The sequence below is a fragment of the Alexandromys fortis genome, unplaced genomic scaffold, assembly GCF_014885135.2.
Source record: "Alexandromys fortis isolate MF-2015 unplaced genomic scaffold, M_Fortis_MF-2015_v1.1 scaffold_237, whole genome shotgun sequence".
Classification (NCBI taxonomy): Eukaryota; Metazoa; Chordata; class Mammalia; order Rodentia; family Cricetidae; genus Alexandromys; species Alexandromys fortis.
In genome coordinates this window covers 1,265,674-1,285,553 of record NW_026068137.1, presented here as the reverse complement: position 1 = coordinate 1,285,553, position 19,880 = coordinate 1,265,674, and the positions used below count along the sequence as shown (strand labels likewise).

The window sequence follows — 19,880 nt, the reverse complement described above, 5'->3', positions numbered from 1 at the left end:
ATGTGAGCCTATAGGGGCATTGTGGATCACCACCCCCAACTTCTACAAAGCTATCTATAGACAGACTTGTCTCAGTTCATAGAGAAGAAGAACTGAAAATAATATTTGTGGGTATGTGTGTGTGCATGGTGTGTGTAAGCATGTGTGAGTATTTGTGTGCACATATTTCTCTCCAAAACAAACAAGAACAACAAAAACAGATAAGACATAAATAAAGGCAACAAAAAGTATAATAAAACTATATGGTGATTCTTTGAAAAGATAAAATTGATAAAAATGTGGAAAGATTAAAAAAAAGAGAAATTCCAACTCAGAAATGAACAAGAAGATATTGGAAATAGCCTATAGGATCACAAAGGAACATATGTGGCAATTGGGAACAATTGATATTAATTATTTGGATAATCTAGAATATTAGGATTATCTAGAAGATAAGTTCCAAGAAACACACACATGACTAACACTGAATCATAGTAAGAGAGAAAACCTTAGTGAGCCAAATGAAGAGTTTTGATTCTCATCAAAGAAAATGTGGGGACCTGGTGGCATTACTGAGTTCTATAAAACCTTCAAAAAAGGAACACCATCACTTCTCAAACTCTTCCAAAGAATCGGAGAAGATAGAATACATCTAAAGCAATTCCAAAAGACTAACATTACCCTTTGTCTGAGCCCAAAGCCAGAAAGACACTACAAGAAAACACTAGTATAAGGAACACATGCACATTGACAAACACATCCAACAGGATAATTAAGTGATCATTCGTGTAGCCAACTGGAATTAGTCCATGAGATGAAAGGATTATGGAGTACACACAATAAAGATGACACGCCATGCCAAGAGAATAAAGGGTAAAAGTCACATGTCCATTTCAATGGGTACAGAAGAAACATTTGATAAAACTTGATATCATCTCATAATAAAAAGCATTCTCAAAAATTTCAGGATGGATTATACCTCAACAAAACCAAGGAGTGTAAAAGACCATAGCATACATCATACCCTGATGAAATGGCGAATACTTCCTCTGTAACTGGGAACAAGAGAGGGTGTCTATTCTCACCACCTCTGTTTGGCACAGCACTGGGAATACTACCCAGGAAGTAGGCAAGAAAATGGGAAACCTACACATCTGTACAGGAAAGGAAGAAATGGGATTGAGCTAACCTACAGAAAACACCAAAAGACTTCACACACACACACACACACACACACATTTTCAACAATGCACACAGGCCATTCAAACTGACACGTGGGCTCACGACAGCTAGAAGATGCAAAATCAGCACGCAAAATCTGAACGCTGGGAACAAACTGTACAAAAATGAATTAAAGAAACAATTCCCTTTGCAAAATAATAAAACAGGAGGAAGTTTAAGGAAGTTTAGTGTCTGATCACTAAAACCTTTTTATAAAGCATTGATGAAGAAAATTAAAGGTAGATGTAGTTACATGGCATTTCCAAGGATTAGGAATGTTATAAGTATGCTGGCCTGCCCTGTCACCTGGGTACCCTGTCCCTTTAAGAGACAAACTCTGCCCACTCCCAATCTCCCCCTTCCTGCCTCTGCTCCCACTCCTTCTAAATAAAGAAATGATTTCTTTTCATTTTAAATGTGTGTTATGCATGTGGAGAGTCTGGGGGCATGCACATGTGAGCGCAGCTGCCTGTGGAAACCAGAAGCTACTGCTGGATTCCATGAAGCTGGAGTTGCAGGTGGTTATAAAATACAGCGTGGGTCCTAGGGACCAAATGTAAGTCCTCTGGTTTAACAGTATAGGTTCTTAACCACTAAGCCATCTCTCCACCCCTAACAATGACAACAAATCTTGAGGTCATTATCCTGATTCAGTTACCACATATTGTGTGTGAAATATCACATTGTCTCCCCATAAATACATAGATCACCATGTATCTATACAAAAGGAGCCTGAGAACACATACATGCTCACAGCACTCATCATACAGTGCACCTTTATACAATACTATACCCACACCATGTGTCAAACAGTTCAGCCACACACATATTTTAACACAGGGCTCAGTGGCCAACAAGATGTCTATGATGTGCCTTTGCTAACTGGAACTGGTAGGCAGGTCACCATTCCCTGCATCTGGCTTCTCTCAAAACTCAAGCAAGGAGCTCTGGACTCTCAGCCTACCCGGAAATGTACATGAGGCTTCACGGATACTTCTTGAAACTACATAGTTAACATGACTTCCAAACAAGTAGCATTTATTGAACACACGAGCTGGCCTAACCCTCTTACTTTATTAATGAGGAAAATGAAGATCACTAAGGTTAAATGGCTTTTCAGTATCTATTTGCAATTTAGAAAAAGTATACAATCTTTTATAATTGAACCTATTCTGTTGATACTTAAAGCTGAAGACAGAATTTCTTCTTCTTGGACTATTTCCTAAGCATGGACAATTGCTCTTGCTAGAAGGGAAAATAGCTTCTATTTAAAAAAATAAAATAAAATGAAGATCAACCACTCCAATTGCTTTTGCATTCCTTTCCTCTTGGCCTTCGATACCTCCTCAAATGCTACACTGCAGAGACAATGCCCGTGCTTGCCAGATGCGCTATCAGACTCTGAAGCAGTGGATGGAATTGGCAGAATGCAGGGTTTATCAGACATTCCCACAGTGATGAGTTCACTGCCTTTCTTTGCAGGGCCAGGTTCATCAGTTGTTCCCCACTTCTGACATCGGTCACGTACCTGAGTCTTTCTGTTCCAGCTTTATACCTGGAGATCCGCGCCATGGACAAAGGGACTGACAGGGTGTCTAGCCAGCGCTTCTCATACTTTGGTTCATTAGCTATGGGTGAGGAAGGTGATGATGGAGCCTGTGTGAAATAAGCAAGAGTCAGTTGACACAGGACCAGTCAGAACACTGCTCTCTGGAGAGGCTTATAGCTGAGGCACCCATCCCACAACACCCAGATCAGCCCACTTCAACTGAAGAAAGCCTACAAGATCACTTCCCAGAGATTCAGACAGAAAGCAGCACTTGTACTTGAATACAAAAGCTTTTAAAAATAGATTTTAAATAGTATTTTTGCAAAGAAGGGGAGAAAGCTAAAGAAGAGGGCAGAGAGAACTGTATTTGGAGGAGAAACTCACAGTCACTCTAGAACTTAACTTAAAAAAATGTGGAAACTTAGGAGAAAGTAGTTTAAAATGAGCTGAGCTGATGGATGTCAGTGCCCCAGTAATGTGGGCACAAATGGAATTGCTTCTACGAGCGTTAAATGAATCCCAGCTACGAGATATATTTCTAGACCAACGTCAGGCAGGTGGGGCTTGCGTTTCTTTGTTAGACATCCAGAGAGATGTGAAGTCACAGCTCTTCTTGACCTGAGAGGCATACAGTCGTTTAATGGGTGACTACAGCTCTTCCCACTTAAGATTCAGGTTTTGGAGGTCCTGACCGTCAGGGCTTTCATCCTCAGACAATAGACTGCTTTGAAGGGAACTGTGATAAAACTTTGTGTAATGGAATGGTAAGTGTTGACTCATAAAATGCCTTTGCAACACTAAAAGAATCATGGCATCTGCTACAAAGGGAATAAACAACAAAGTAACCAAATCCCTGGATCTAGAGAGGAAGTCAGACAAACCGCTTAGCTGAGTGTGTTTAGGGCCAGAGCTGAGGCTGTAGAGCAGGACTCTCAAGGGTGGAGACACTCCAATCCAGGGCCTGGACGTGCATGCCTGCCTATTTTAAAGTCACTATTGAGTGGGGGACTTTCTGCCTTCTTGAGACAGTGTTCATTGTGATCAACCTAGCCCACAACACTTGTCAGGTAAGAGAGATGTGACTTCTCTGTTAGTCTGCTATGTTCAGGTGAAGATCTTCATCGAGAGTCATACTGGAGCCTGACCAGGAGCCTCACCATATAGGTCTCGTTTTGGTGAGGTTCCTTGGTCTAGTTGCCAGGACCTGAGGCTGAAGAGATCTATCCTTGAGGATGTGCAGAGTAAACACTCTGCCAAGGGCAAGGCAGACTGTGAGCTTGCAGAAAACGTCTAATTCCCCTGTTCTGTGCACGCATGCGTGTGTTCTCCCATGCGGGATAGGACTTGGGCATGGGAGCCTCATAGACTTAAATGATACTATTATTTTGAAAGCTCACCCTTGGGGACTGCTAACAGCCAGCAATCTCCAAGAACCCTGCGAGGAGAGATGCCAACAGTGTGTGCACCCTCCAGAAGACCAGACTCTGAATGGCCTCTGGGGCTAGCTAGCTATACTAAGCAGGTTGATGTATACCCCAGCCCATCCCAACTTGCAGATTACTTAGTAACATAAAACACTTTATTAAAAACTCTATGGCCAGAATAAGATACAAATTCACAAATCCCAGACATAGCAGCTGTGACACAATAATTATGAACAAACAATTGGATTGGCCCCCTCACATTGTATCCAAAAGGGTCACACAGCAGAGGGGCCCTGCCAGACTTCCTGTTTTGCCTTCTGAATCAGATACCAAGCTCTGATAATTATTCAGGAAATAGGAAGCAGGTTTTGCTGGTGAAAAGAAGGACGTGCTAACAAGAATAGTAACTAGTAGAAATGTGCTTTTCTTTAGAGCACACATGGATTAACTAAAATATTTCAGGCTCTGTCTCACCCCAACAATCCAGTAGACTAAACACTATGTTGATGGTTATGATGCTTTAGGCTAAATTCCCACAAGTCTCTTGTCCAACTGCATCAGGCTGAACCAGCCACCGAGTACTAGGTGAGATGGTACTCTGAACCTGACTCCTTGATGGCAAAGGCATGTCTTTCATCTTTAGACAGTGGCTTCGACTAGCAGTTGAGAGACACTTATCTACCAGAGGGTGAATGCCGACACCCCAACATCACATCAGAAGATGTGGGAACACAAGGCCTTCTGCAACTGTGACATGAAAAGAAACAGATAAGGGTCTACGGTGTCACCTCTCTAAATGTCCAGAGAGTCAACTGCACCTCCGCTCCAAGCACAGGGGAACCTCAAAGCCATCCGACTTGATGGCGAGCACCTGTGTTTTTCTCTGACCCCTAAGCAGCCTTTTCCCCAAGCGTTTGTTTGAGGATTCTGCTAGACAACAGAGCTGGTTCTCCTGATTTCCCCCTGAATTGTGACAGGTTATTTATTCTTTGTCACAGAGTCCAGCTAAGTCAGAATCTGCACCTGTCCCCTTGCCTTTGAAGTCAGCTGAACAGCGCGTTGTTTCGTCTCTATTGTCCTAAAGCAGACCCCTAGAGGGGTGCTTTCCTGTGCCCTGCCCCGCTGTCAGGGCAGACAGTCTTCAACCACCTGGCTCATGCAGTTTGAAAGCAAGGGCCTTGCTTTATCCAGCTTAATGCTTTTTTAACTGCTCGCTCCTGTCATTTGGGATTTTCTCGTCTGAGAATTATGCTGCGCAGGAAGCCTGGGCTGGCCTTTTAGATTTCCAGGTCTATGCCTGACAAATGCAGCCTATTGACTTGAAAACCTCACTGTGCATATAAATCACATAGGTAATTTCTCAAAGACAAGCTCCCAGTCCAGTTTCAATGAAATTTAGTTTACTGATAATAGATGTGACCCTGGACTCTGCTTTCAGGATCTGGGTTACCACTACCCTGCAGCTTAGTCCCGCACCACGGAAGGCTGCCTTGTTGTGGCTGCCACTCCAGAGAGCATTCTCTGCTTATCTTAGACCTTGATGTGTTACAAGAAAAACCTCCCCAACTTCCCGTGTTTCTGAGTTGCATAAGCATCCCTTAGCATAGCATTGACATCATTTTGTAAACAAATTCTAACTCAACGTTCCATTCATTGGAATAAAATGCAGTGCTGGACAACGTTTAAAATAATTTCACCTTAGAGATGGATATCAAGTGATGTTGCCTGAAGTCTGGCTGGTAAAGCCACAATAAGCCAGGGACGTCTAGACCTTGCCAGTAACTCGTGTCCTGCCCTGACTTCACCTGAGCACACAGTCTGTGACATCCTGCCATACTCAGACATTGGTGAAACACACTTGGCAATCATAGGGGAAGCCCCATAATCTCTTTGTATAATGTTTATTTCTATGAAATCAATTTTATAAAGCACTAGAAAAGTTCCTGAGGATTTGCTGAAGGTCTGGATCGTGGATATTGATGCAATATTCAAATTAAAATTCATTACTCGGTAGAGATTACCAAGAAGGGAGCATGCAAAGTGTCAGTTTGTATGCAAGCAAAATGTCCCCAGTTTTTGGTGTGGTGTGCGCATGTCTTGTATGAAGCTTGTTATAAGGTGCTCCCATATCTTGATGTTGTTTGGAAATAACCATAGAATGGTTTCAGTCCTTAAAGAATGCTTTGATCAATAAATAATCACTAACCCTAGGACAAGAGTCTGTCTCTAACTGTGTGGACACTTCATGTTCAATTTAAAATAATAATGGCTCCTCAGCAGACAAAACCTGCCTGTGGGTCTCAGATTGCAATTTCTATCTTCTCGAATCCTGCTGGGGCTGCGAGTCCTTGGTAATGTGATTTTAGAGAACAAAACAGCACAAACATAATAAAAAGAGCAATATTTGACCAGAACAGAGAAAAACTGATGACCCAGGGAAGCCCTGATTGAAAGTGAAAGCCGTGTGTACGGTTCGTGTCATCCCCCACAGGGACTGGGGCAACTCTTTCCTCAGAGGGAACTCTTATTTATAAGGACCTGAAAAGTATTTTTAAAAGGTTTCTGTGAGAAGTCGCCACTGCTGCTATATCTTCTATCTGGAAGAGTGCTGGTGACAGTGTCTGAGGTCTGGCAGGGAAACACACAGCAAGGAACTTTGTATCCAGCCTTTGTAGAGTGCACAGCCCATTCTAGCTATTCCGACCTCTAATTTTCTGGGATATAAGCATCTGACAAAGAGAGAATAGTGGGTGATAAAAAAAAACTGAGGAGTGTGGACAACCTTGTTCTACTATATTTGAAAACACTTCAAAAACATTTACTGCCAGGGAAGGGATGGCTGTCTAGATTCTTGCCCCATTTGGTCCTGGCTTTGCATGTGCATTGCCTTGTGGATGCTAGGCTTTGTTCACACCTGACCCTGTACACACCTGTCCTGTTAAACCTTACTTCATCAATGCTGGCCCTTTGCACGGCTGACCCTCCCCATGCCTGACTCCTTGGATACCTGGTTTTGCCTACTCTTTGACTATGGTGGGAGGGCAGCCAGGAAGGAGGGGTTCCAGGCCCCAATGGTACCCAGAGTCCCCACATCTGCAGTCTGTGGCCAAAGCTGCAGAGAAACAACACCGAGTGACTGCAAAGGCAAGGTCTTAATGAAGACACAGGGTTGTTTTGCTTTTATGTTCTCAGAAGTATTTAGAGGAGTCTAAACTGTAAACTAGGCAGAAGGGGAACATGCTATGAGCAGTGGATTTTTTGCCATCTCCAGCTGCCTCAGTAAATTCTTAGTATGCTCTGCTACAGGAAACTAAGGAGGCACAAAAAATGCTTGGGGCTTCTTCCCACAGCTGAGAGGAGAAGTGTGTCAGCTGTTTGGTTGCTATGCTAAAACACCCAGGAAAAAGAAGGAGCCATTTCTTTCAGCTGTTTTGGAGCTTATGGTTCAAGGTTGGCTCCACTGCTGAGATGGAAGGCTGTGGTGCTGGGTATCAGTTACTTGCCTCAGAGCTGTGAATAATACCTGGCAGCTTAGAGGAGGGCCGATCGTTTGGTTCACAGTTTGAGAGTACAGATCAGGATGGTGGAGAAAGCATGTAGCAGTTACAGCTTGCTATTGGAGCAGCAGGCCCATGGCAGCTAGCAGTTACCTGGCTAGAACCCCAGAGACCTGCATCTGCCAGCTATGTAAAAAAGGGTTCCATAACTACCCCAAATAACGGTACTATCTGGGGACCAGGTATTCAACTGAGCATTCAGGGTTATTTCAGATTCAAACCAGACCGTGGGAGAAAGCTGCTGACCTCAGGGTGTCCTGGAAGCTGAGGATGCCACAGGAAGGGGCCAGGACCAGATAAACCCTTCAAAGTCATGGCTACCACTTTCAACCAGGCACCACCTAGTGGCTTCCACCCCATCCCGATATCATCTTGTTATGGCTCTGCTGGCATACTAATCCATTTATCAGGTGATGATCAAATCACCTTTGATTGACTGGATGCATCATCTGGGATTCTTCCTTTAACATAGGACTGTTTGGAGGACTATACTTCACATCTACACCATTAAAGGTAACTGATGCCTGCTTCTAAATGCAGTGTATAAACTAAGCTTAATTCCTTGCTGTTTCTAGACTGTGCAGGAACTGCCATAAACCCAAGACTACTCCACAGCAGCTCTCCAGGGGCCACCAGCAGAGAGCGCTTGCCATAGTGCACATTTCATGACCGAGAAATGGCATTCTGAGTACATTGTTTGTGTAAGCAAGGATATTCACACGTCCCTCTCTGCGGGTTCTCCTAAGGTGAGCCCCACTTCTTTACCACATGGGCTCCTGCTCTGAGACATTAGCCCTGAGCAGACTCCTCCCAGCACAGGCCTCTCCCTGGTCACTACCGCCAGCCTCCACGAAGGGTTACTTTGCCTGGGCCAGCACAGAAACCTGCTTGGCACAGAAGCTGTTCACTCATGCCATGGCAGCTCCGCCAAATACCAGTGCGCGGACTCTAAGCTGTCCTGGATAACAGCCGGCTGCTGAGTTAGCAGTCAGTGCTTCCGGGAACCTGGGCTGCAAGACAGCACGCACAAACCTCCAGTACAGGGCAGGAACCATCCTCCTCCTCTCTTCCTATGCAGAAGTGAGGATACAGGGGAGTTAAAGTCTGATAGCTCCTCCCTGCATTCCTGTGATCAGCGAGTTTGTGATTTTCCCCTTCTGGACAGAGAATAGTGAGTCAAGAAATATAATTTCATTCTGAATTACTATTTCAGATAACCTGCCCCCCCCCCAGCACATACACATTCTTCACCATCCCAGGACTCATTATTATCTGGGGCAAACCAGCCAGAACAGGAAGCAAACTGGAGAGTGATATTGAAGGTGATTTTAACAGCTGGAGGAATTGGAATCAATTCAAACATAATTGCACCTGTGTGTTTACAACAGAAATGAGAAACAGGAAGCTCAGGGAGTTGAAGGGAGCTGCCCCCACCTCTGGAGGACACTCAAAAACGCAGAGAATGGCTGTGGAAGGGTGGCCAGAACGTCCCTTCTGCTCAGCAGATTTATCTGGACATCTGCGCGCTACGCCTCCAAACAAGATGGATTTTGGAAATGATCCTTATTAAAATATGGGCCTTAAATAAAAATTACAGTAATTTTAAATGTGAATTGATGCTGTAGGTTGAATGTGAAATGTCCCTTTAGGCTTCTAATTCAAATGTCAAGTCCCAAGCCTCTGGGCTATTTATAAATGATCTGGAGTCTTTAGAGATGGGGTCCCCAGCAAGCTCTTTGAAGGTTACATCCCAGACTCTAACCTACAGTCTCTGTTTCTTGATCTTTATCATGTAAGGAGCCCCTACCACTTGCACGGCTACCACAAACCCCTCTATGCCTTCCCATCAGGATGGGTTAAAATTCCTCGAAACTGTGAGCCAAATAAATCTTCTCTCCTTGTAGCTACGTCTCTGAGGTATTTTGTCACAGTACAGGGAAAAGTAACTAATACGATTTCTTAGACTCCCATTATCTATATGACTTTTATGAATAGGTCTCATTTATGGGGAAAAAAACCCACACATCTTCTGTATTTGTTTGAAAACAAAGCCAATGCTGTATGAGGAAAGTATTTTTTTTTTCCAGCAAGGTCTGTAAATATAGATCAAGTATAGTCGTATATCAGGTCGGATCTAAGCACAAATACAATATCGACCTCTGAACTTTAAACTTCAAAAAGAGACTTACAAACAAATAGTCTTCAGGGTGCAGAGCTATAGGAGTGAGAGATGAGCAGCTCCTAGACTTCAAAGTTTTCGCTGACTTCCCCAGTTTGGGAGGAACTATTTTTTTTTTTAAAAAAGGAAGCAGTTTTTAATAACCAGGTAATGAAGATTGCTGTCAGTATGTAATTTACGGTAACTACTTGATGTTGGAGATGATGGGTTATTTTGACTGGAGCACTGCAGCCCCCTTTAAGAACGATTCATAATAGATCTTACATATTTCTTATTTTGAAAACAGAGATTCCCCGCTTCGTCTCAGGGAAGAGGTGTGCCACTACTTCGGCAATCTTGTCGTTTTTCTCTCAGCTTTGGTGACTATGTTATGGTAAATTTTACAACGATAATGATTCTCCTCCTGGTTATTTTGTCTGGTTGAATGTAATAACCATACCACTGGCAGCCATAGGTCACTTCTTCCCTGCTCGTGTGATCCAGTGTGTCCAAACACGCATCAACCATGGCTTCCCAGACACAGAGAGAGTATTGCTCCTTTCTGGGTGTCTTCTCTACCTTGCATCTTGCAGGAAGCAGGACTAAGATGTGTATCTCAGGTCCCGTGTCACCGAGCACAGCTTACGAGCCCCGAAGTACAGTCCACAGTGCAAGTGCTCTGCGGACACTCGTGGATTCTCTACTGTGAGCACGGACAAGTGGCGCCTCATCGTGATGGAAACACAGAACTGACTCTCTGAGCATCCCCGTTCATCGATGGCTCCTGCATCTAGGGTAACGCAGGACACCAGCCCCTAGAGCCATTTGCTTTTCTCTGCTGACTTGTCTCGACTGAACGCCAATATGTTATCCAGACTGACTTCATACTTCTAAGCTCAACAGATACTCTGCCCCTGCTTTCCAAGCAGGGAGGCAACAGGTGTTCTGTCGTGCCTGGCTCAACACTAATTTCTGAAGTCAAGTGAAGACCGGGAAAATGAGGGTGCTGTTTGTCTATGGACCCAAGACAGGGAGATGCGACCTGTGAGCACGCCGCTTATCCTCTTTTAGTTACAGAAGCCAAATTCTAAATTACCAAAAGCAATTAAAACCGTTAAAGTGAGAAATTATGGTATTGTGAAATCACACAAACAAACCTGAATCTTTTCCCCTGAGTTCTCCCTGAACGCCAGGGTGGAAAAGGATCTACTATAAAATACACCCTAAAACCAAGTGTGGGGAGCTAAGAGTCTGTTTCTCCGTGGGTAATGAGCCCGCCTGCCCAGAGGGAGGCTGATCCCAGCACTAGGAGGCAGACCCAGGGTAGCAGACTCTGGGGGCTGAGATCAGTTCTGGGATCTTAGGAATATATAGGGCAAGTGAGGCACGGGATGGAGGCTCAGGGCAAACATACAGCGCTTATGCTTCCTTGATGTTTTCTAGGAATTTGGGGATAAATTCTCACTGTTACTCTGTCTGTGAGTCTTCTGGAAATCTTGTGACCTCAACAGCTTGAGGCCCCATTGGTAAGGTTGCCTGAATCTCAGAGGTTACTTTGATTTCTACCTCAAAGTGAAGAAATGTGTTTACTCTCCATGCAATTATGAACTACTGGTTTAAGGTGTCTTAGTGGGTATAAAGAGCCTATGTGGGAGTAAACTTTAATAGCACTGACTAATTCCTGTTTTCATTGCTTCTTCCAGAACATCTGCCTGTGCCTCTGCTGAATCACGGACAGGTTTGCCCTCAATCCAGGGCCCTTGGGATTGAGGTTCCCAAGCTATGAGGTCAGGGGATTGCACGTGCTTACTGTGTGGCTGCAGTGTCCGTTCAGGTGCAGGCCACTGTCAAAGAGAGGCGATGAGGCCCTGCTGCTGTGGTCACTGGATGGCCCTGGGGACCCTGAAACAAAACGAGAGGCGTTCATTCCAGATGCAGTGGTCAGCTACATCATACGTGACTGACTATATGAATGTAAGATAGCCAAGCACACCACTGGAGCCAGCGGTCCATTGCTAGGTCCCTCTCGGGGATGTGGAACTTAAGTTGGGGATGACTTTTTGTTCTACTTTATTAGCCAGAGGCCTCCCCTCCTTTCCTAGAACCTGGTCACCCCATCAATGGCCCTAGTGCCATCATTTGCCCGTCATGTCACTGTGCACTCTCGGGATGCAGACCAGGGCTGCATCTCTAAAAGGACCTTAAGGTTTCTCACCCCACTCCTTTATTAGAGCACATTTCCTCAGAGCTGCTGACTGGTGAATGACAGTGGGGTCTCTCGCTGCTGCAGACAGGCAGGATGAGAATATAAACAATGCAGGCCAAGAAAGGATGACTCAGCATCAGCCACACCACCTCCACCAACGCCGTCATCATCTATGAAGAACTGAGCTAAAACGCATTTGTGTATTGTTTACAAATGTAATAGATTCACTTGTTAAAAAAAATGTGGCACGTGGTGTCCTTTGAAACCATCACTGTTAACAGGCTGGGTGACTGATAGATTTTCCCACTGCATCCTTTGGCAGCTAAATGTCCCACTGTTATGCGAGATGATGTGACTCAGAAAGGTTTTCCTAGGGCTAACACGTAAAGGCTAACCCTCCACACGTTTGAGCCAGTCCAGAGAGAGCAGGTGCCCAATAGCCTTAACTCTCTTTAAGAACAACCCTGCACCCAGCTTTCACACAAGTTCAGCAATCAAGCTAAGGTAGTAGCTTAATTAAGAATTGTTAAGCGAACCTTGGAGCCATTCCCAACGCTTCAGGCCATTCACTCAAGGTCCTGAGGACAACTCTAAGAAAAGACTGTATTCTGTGACTATTCCCAGCCCCATTATTTTCTGCACAGACAGTAAGTGTGGGCATATGATGTATGCCAGTTCTTCCGTTTTTGTGGTGATGTCTCATAGAGGCACCATTGCCCGATGATCAGACTCCCAGAGAAACTGAACATCTGACATCACATAAGAAACCCCCCAGAATCCAGGAGCAGAGAGACGGCCCTGGGGCTAAGCCTTCTGCGCCCCTGGAAAGCAAGCAGAGATGCCAAGGATAGCATAGCGGTGGGCTTGTCACTGACTAGCTGCGGGTCATGGTGAGGATATAACACTATCAAGAGAATGAAGCAGGAAGGCAGGTCCTCTCCCTGTCAGGCACCTGCAGGAAAAGACAGTGAGAAGGGAACAGAGAACTGGGTGCCCACTGTTCTGCAAGTCAGTGCTCGATCACATCATCTCATTCCTAGAACTGAAATGAGCTGTCAGAGCCCCTCGGGGCATCTGGATAAGGGTGCCCAGGGACCAGAAGGCTCTGAGGATAAGCGCTCATCTCCTCTCTACCTCTGCATCACCCAACATGCAGAGCCCAGCAAGTCAAGGCCCCCAGCCCACCTATGTCATATCTGTTAGGACAAGTACTACAAAGCACTTCACCATAGCCCTACACGTGCTGGGAGACACAAGGACTCTCTGCCTTGATTTGAATGAACCATACTGACGAGTGAGCATCTCCCTGCTCACTTACTACCACAGATACATACTGTTGTTACCCAGTGGAATCTAGCCCAGCCCAGGCTTTTGTTACTTTCTATTCCAGAGTGTTGTTTTTGCAAATAGCACACAGCCTGATATAGCCTGTTTCTTCTTCTTCTTTTCATTTCCATGTACACTTTAGGATAGTCCATGCAATGCTTGTCAAAGTCTTTCATTTATTTCTAGAATTAACTTGTCATTATTTGCAATAAAGATGAAAACATTTCTAACTGCCTGTATACCCTCAAAAATCCCCCAGGTGATGCTTGTTGTTGCTCTGAGTGGCACATGATAAATGCCACCATAAGCACATGGCTGAAGAAGAAATGGATAGTAAGCTAAGAAATTTAAGATTGATAGTCTTTTGTAGACATTGGATTTCTATGAACTAATTTCTCATGACTGTCAGCCTTTCTTCTGTACTTGCAAAGAAAAATTTGAATAGTTCCTATATTGCTTTGTTTACCACCAGAACAACATCCATGTTTAAAAGCTGGTCAATGTTGGTAATTGTTCTCTCTCTCTCTCTCTCTCTCTCTCTCTCTCTCTCTCTCTCTGTGTGTGTGTTGGGGGAATGTGTTCATTTGTGAGCAAGTGCAAGTGAATGGAGAGCTACCTGTACATGTGTGCACATGCATGTTGAAGCCAAAGGACCACTTCATCTGTCATTCCTCAGGTACTATCCACCCTGTATTTTGAATTGGGGTCTTTCACTGGCTTGAAGCCCATGAAGTAGGCCAGGGAAGCAACTGTGTCTTTCAACACCTGGCTGTTTTGATGTAGGTTCTGGAGGATGTTTTTAAGACAAGCACTTTATTGACTAAGCTATCACCTCAACCCAAGTATTATCAATTATTAATTACATAAAGAGTTGTTCTTAAAAAAAAACAAAAAATATATACAGTCAATTCTTATAAAACCCTTTCCATCAAGGACTGAACTCTAATCTGTCCAAAGTTCTATGGCTAGTTTGACTGGACTCAAAGCAGCAGATACACAGAGGGGAAGCATTCTGGAAGATGCTTGACGCTAAACATGGCATTACCATAGGACCCAGAATCCTCTTTTCTAGGTAGAGACTTAACAAAGATGTCTAAACAAAGCCGGCTGATGAATGTTCACAGCAGCAGAACTCATAACAGCCTAGAAATAGAAACACGGGTTCACTGGCTAAAGAGTGGATGGAGTGAGGCCCTACAACCATATAAAGCAGAGTTATGCAGCTGCCACAAATTCATGCTACCTCCAGTGAACTTGGAAAGCATCATGGCAAGTGGAAGCAACAGCAAGCCAAGGTCACAAACTGAATGACTACATTGATACACATTGCCAGAAAAGGCAAAGACACAAAGGCAGAAAGCAGTGGCTTTTAGTGGCTGGGGGAGGAGAATGGGGACCGAATGTCAGCTTCTGGAGGACCTCTGTTGAGCAGTAGAGCGTCAAGAAATTTAATCAGTGGTGATGGTGTATATCACAGTGAAATACTGCATTAATGTGCAAAGTCTGTCTGTATAAGAACACCAAGTGTCTGAGAGTCTGAAAAACATGCACACCCAGGTCTGTTCACTCAATCTCACTGGGTACTTATTTTCCCATTAATATCAATTTAAGAAATGCTGAAATGGACAATTTTTTTTACTGGTGGTATATTTTTATACATCGCCAATCATCTCTGTGGGACAGATGTGGCTTCAGAAAAACAAGCACCCCAAAAGAATCTACTCAGGCAGAAACAATTTTACCCCAGTGATGTGGATTCACCAGAGGTCATTTCGCGTGGATTCATGTAATGATTATGGCCCCTGTGTTTAAATTTTTATAGATACTAGGATTTAACTGTATTATAAAAAAAACCAAATACAAGGAGAATGAGCATTTTTACAATTAATGGAGAACTCGGCATCTATCTCTGGAGCTCTGCCTTGCCCCTGAGCAATGGGGCTCATCAGAGTTCAGGGTGGATCTAGCCACAATGGCTGAGCTCTGCACTGGGGTTTCTAGACAACCAAAAGCTACAGGCAAAACTGTCAGATTCCAGTTAAGCATGTAAAGGAAGTTCCTTGAAGGTTCCTGGGTTTTAAGAGCTCTTTTGAGGGAAATTCCAGCTTCAGAGACGTAGTGACCCTTCCTTTCCAAGAAACAGGTGCTGAAATCCTTGTAGCCGTCAGTTCTGTGGCTCCTATCATCCCAGAGTTGGGAGCTACCAAACGCTGTCTCTTTTTCCCCAGAAACGTTACTGACCTCAGATGGAAGGAAGGGAAAACTGTGTAAGTGTCCTGTTGTCTTTGCCATTCCTGCTCTCTGTTGGGCCAGGCTATACCCATCCCCACTTTGAATCTCACTGCAAAGGCTGAGACTCATGACACACAGTTAGGCTTACACAGGAGATGACAGACACTCACCTGGAGGAAAGGTAGGCTGCTCTACGCGAGGCTCTACTTATGTAAGAATAAGATAGAAACACGTGTTTAGCATTACCACCAATCTCCTATATCCTGGGGACCAAGGCTGGGATTGGGCACAGACTCCCTTGTATACAGTGTTAAAAGCCCCCATGCCTTCCAATTAGGAAATTTCCACCATCCTTATATGGTTTGGATACACGGCTTCAAAGGCCATGTACTGAAAAGCGTGTATCAGTCTGTGGTGCTACTGGTAGGCAGAGGCGCTGTTAAGAAGTGGCACTTACACAGAGAGTCTAAATGGAAGGTATCAAATACCGCCTCTCAGAGCTTATGAAACCCTATGGAAGAGGAGGCGGGAAAAGTGTAAGAGCCAGAGGGATGGAGGAAACCAGGAGAATAAGGCCCTCTAAGTCAACCAATCAGGGTACATATGAGCTCACAGTCCCTGGAGCAGAAAGGCAGGGACTGCATAGGCCTGTACCCAAGTCCTCTACATATACACTATAGCCTTCAGCTTGGTGTTTCTGTGGGTCTCCTACGTGTGTGAATGAGTTGGTCTCTGACTTTTGTGTCTGCTCCTGGGACTCTTTCCCCTATTGGGTTGTGATGTTCAACTTCAAGATGATATCTTTCTTCCTTTGTTTTATTTTGTCAAAAAAAATCTTAGCCAAAAGAGAAAAAGAAGTGGCACTTAGTGGGAAGAAATGCAGTGACCTGCCCTTGGCACCCTAGGTCCTCCTGCAGTGTTTCTCTCTTTGCCTCCTGGTCACCAAAGTAAGTAGCTGCTTCCACCATGCATCCCTGCTGTGGTATTGCTGGGCTCCCATAGGCCTGAAGCCACAGGGTCAACTGGCAATGACCTGAAATCTCCAACCACGATCAGACAAAGTAGGACTCCTCCATAGGGCTATTCTCCCCAGTGTTTTATCATAGCCATAGGGCATTAAGAAGCATATGCCTCTTCTTTAACTGCCCCACCCCGCCCAGAATTCCAGAGAGGGCAGACATTTTCTTTCCTTGATGACCCATGTGTCCCCACATCCATAGCAACGGGATGGCTAGTTCTTGTACTCCACTCTGCTGGCCACACCTTCCACTTTACACCCTGTTACTCAACCTCTGTCTGCAGTCAATGAGCTTTTCCAACTACCAAGGCCTGCTCTTGACCTCACTCTGAGTTGGGAGAATTGGTCAAGAAGAGAAAATGTTGAAACGTATTATTTATTACTCTCTCCTCATTTTCTATATCTATCTTCTTTTTCAATCTGCTGTGTTCTTGTTCCTTTTCTGTGTGTGTGTCTCTCTCTCTCCTCCCCTCATTTAACACTTTTATTTCTTCCATTTCACCCCCTTATGTCCTTCCAACACCATCTAAGCAACTTGTAGAAAAGCACTCATGCTGACGTGTGGTAACACAGGGAAGCTGGAGTCCACTGGTATCTCTGAGTGATTGATTACGGCAGCACCACATCCCTGTCTCTGTGCCCATGGGAGCATTCTTAGCATCCCTTGTGAATTCCACAAAAAACCGTCACTTCCTTCTCGTCTTTGACTTGGTTTTGATATCGACTTTTCTTACGCTGGGATCTTCCCACCTACACATGAAACCCTTCCATGTCATCCTTGGCGTCTCAAGAACTTGTCACCTATGGTTCTCCCTCCATTTCACAGGTATGTGGTCTCAGGAACACAGGGCAGGTAGCCACTTTGATCTAGGTGTCTGCACATAGGGTACCAATTACTCTCAGGTAGCCATTCTTATCTACGTGTCTGCACAATTGCTCTAAGGGTGAATATCACTATCTCTCCCTGTGGTCTCTTGGATATGGCAGGCTCAAAGGTCCCAGAGAGAAGAGGATAGAAGGAAGGTCTGAATCTGATGGCTCTTACGACAGAGCATGGAATGGATGCATGGTCAGAGTCCACAGCTGATCAGGTCTCAGCACCCAGCAGCACCTAGGCCACTTCCACTGTAAATAAGGGAGACTCTAACAACAGTTTTACAATGATGAGCGAGGAGGAGGGTGAGCATGCAGGACAGAGCAGGGAGAAGGAGCCACTCTTTCCTGCAGGAAGAGGATGGAGAAAAGCATTAGTCAGGACAGCAAAGGAAGGCAGGCTCCTGCGGCTGTCAGCTCTTCCTGTACTACAGTAAGTTAGCTCTACTGAGGCTGAGCCCTGCATTGCAGATTTTTACTAGAAGTAGAAGACAGCTTTCAGGAGAGGGCCCACTGATATCCAAAATAAGGGCAGGACCTTCTGTTAAATGTGACGGCTCTGGACAGTAAGTTAAAGACACAAACAATGGCCAATGGAGTGCTTTCCTAGGCTGGATATTTGGCAGTCTGACTGGATCAAGTACAGCAGAGTCTCACAAGCTTTGCCCCATCATGGCAGGTACTCTGAAGCATGCATTTGCATGAGAGGACTGATGGGGTCCCATTGTGTATGTGACTGTGAAGATTCACCATCCCAGGCTTATGGACTATCTCTGTAGACCTTCAGCACTGTGTACTCCTGACTAAACTCAGTGTTCTCTCTGCTCTCCAATACATTGCCCTAGCGATTCTTACTTGTTAAAGACTGAATACTTAATACGAGGTCAATCTAGATATTGTAAATACAAACTACTCTACATAGATGTGCATGAACATGTGTGTAGGTAACTGTGTGTGCATGTGAGCATGTTAGTGTATGTGTATGAGTGTGTGCATGTATAATGTCAGTATGTGCTTGTGAATATGCTATATGTGTGTGAGTCTGTGCATGTATGTATGTTAGTGTATGTATGTGAGTGTATGTTAGTGTGTGCTGTGTTTGCAAACACAATAGCAGGGACTTCATGTGAAGGAAGGGTTGTTTCTGATTATGATGTCTGGAGTGTCTTAAGACCCTGTTGTGTTCCTCTGTCTAAATCAATCTTCTCTCTGAGCTTGTGCTTAGTAAATAATTTATTCCCGCTGTGCCAAGACATGTGGATAAATAATGTAGAAAGGAAGAGAACTCCATAACACCCTAAAAATCTCTCCCCTTCCCACTTACCTAATGGTAGCTTCAGAAACGAGGGCGCTTCCCTGAGATACTCAACAGTGATGGTGACGTCATCCCCAGCATTTCTCAGAAGGTGCACCTGTTCAGAGGGCGAGAACAGCACTTTGCCATCACAGAAGAACCAGACATAAGTGAAAACTAAAGTCCATGTGGATCTTTCCTGCTCTCTAAGGACTCATTTCAGAGTTTCCTCTGAGACACGGACACTCGGTTAGACTAACATGGGATAGAGACAATTGGCTAGGTAGAGCTAAGAGTGCAAAGCATTTGTGCCTCATTCATGAAAGCGTGGACATCAAAGCATCCTTGTTTCTTCAGGAGGCAAGGCTGCCCATATGACCAGCGGTTTAACCCACCATAAAGTAAGATCCCATGCACAAGAACTCAATTTGCTGGTACAAATAGCTGAATGTCAGACACGGGCAAAAGTCACTCCAGCTGTGTGACTTACATAACCATATGATTTCAAAGGTCAAATATCACCTTAACTCGGGAAAATGATAGGCATCATTAACTCTGATGCGAAAGTCTCCATTAAAATCTGAAATTATTCACCAGAGTCACACATCTATGTCCATTTCTTTCCTTAGGGAACCTAGAGTCAGCTTTCTGTACATTGTGCATCTGTTGTTAAAGTGGATTTTATTAAAATACTATTGGTCTACATGCTATAAATCTATTTATTAGGACTGATCGGGGCCTCATTGCATATGCGACCATGAAGTTTCATCATCCCAGGCTCAACAATGTCTCCTTGGACCTTCGCCACTGTGCACTCCTGACAAAGCTCAGTGTTCTCTCTGCTCTCCAATGTCATTCATTATACGTCACCCTCAGCAGTTCTTGCTTAGACAGCTATGGTGTGGAATGTTGGTGTAAACTCTTAGTGGAGCAGGGGAATGAACCTAAGTGTGAAGAGACTCAGTGGAAGGTTCTCTGGCCCCTAGCACCAACATTCTTCTATGTCCTTCATGGTCACGGCTGCCTGTTCAACAGCTTCATCT

The 19,880-nt window shown here is 44.6% G+C and overlaps 1 protein-coding gene across 4 annotated transcripts in view; it reads right to left on the bottom strand.

The window, feature by feature from the left end:
- The window catches only part of Sntg2 (syntrophin gamma 2), a 203,156-nt gene that overhangs the window by 84,174 nt on the left and 99,102 nt on the right, over positions 1 to 19,880 (bottom strand). For all 4 annotated transcript variants that reach the window (XM_050126549.1, XM_050126548.1, XM_050126551.1 and 1 more), the window contains exons 7-9: positions 18,868 to 18,955; positions 11,699 to 11,790; positions 2,729 to 2,856 (exon numbers count right to left, since the gene is read on the bottom strand). In XM_050126549.1, coding sequence (XP_049982506.1) covers positions 2,729 to 2,856; positions 11,699 to 11,790; positions 18,868 to 18,955 — 308 coding nt within the window. The remainder of the gene's footprint in view (positions 1 to 2,728; positions 2,857 to 11,698; positions 11,791 to 18,867; positions 18,956 to 19,880) is intronic.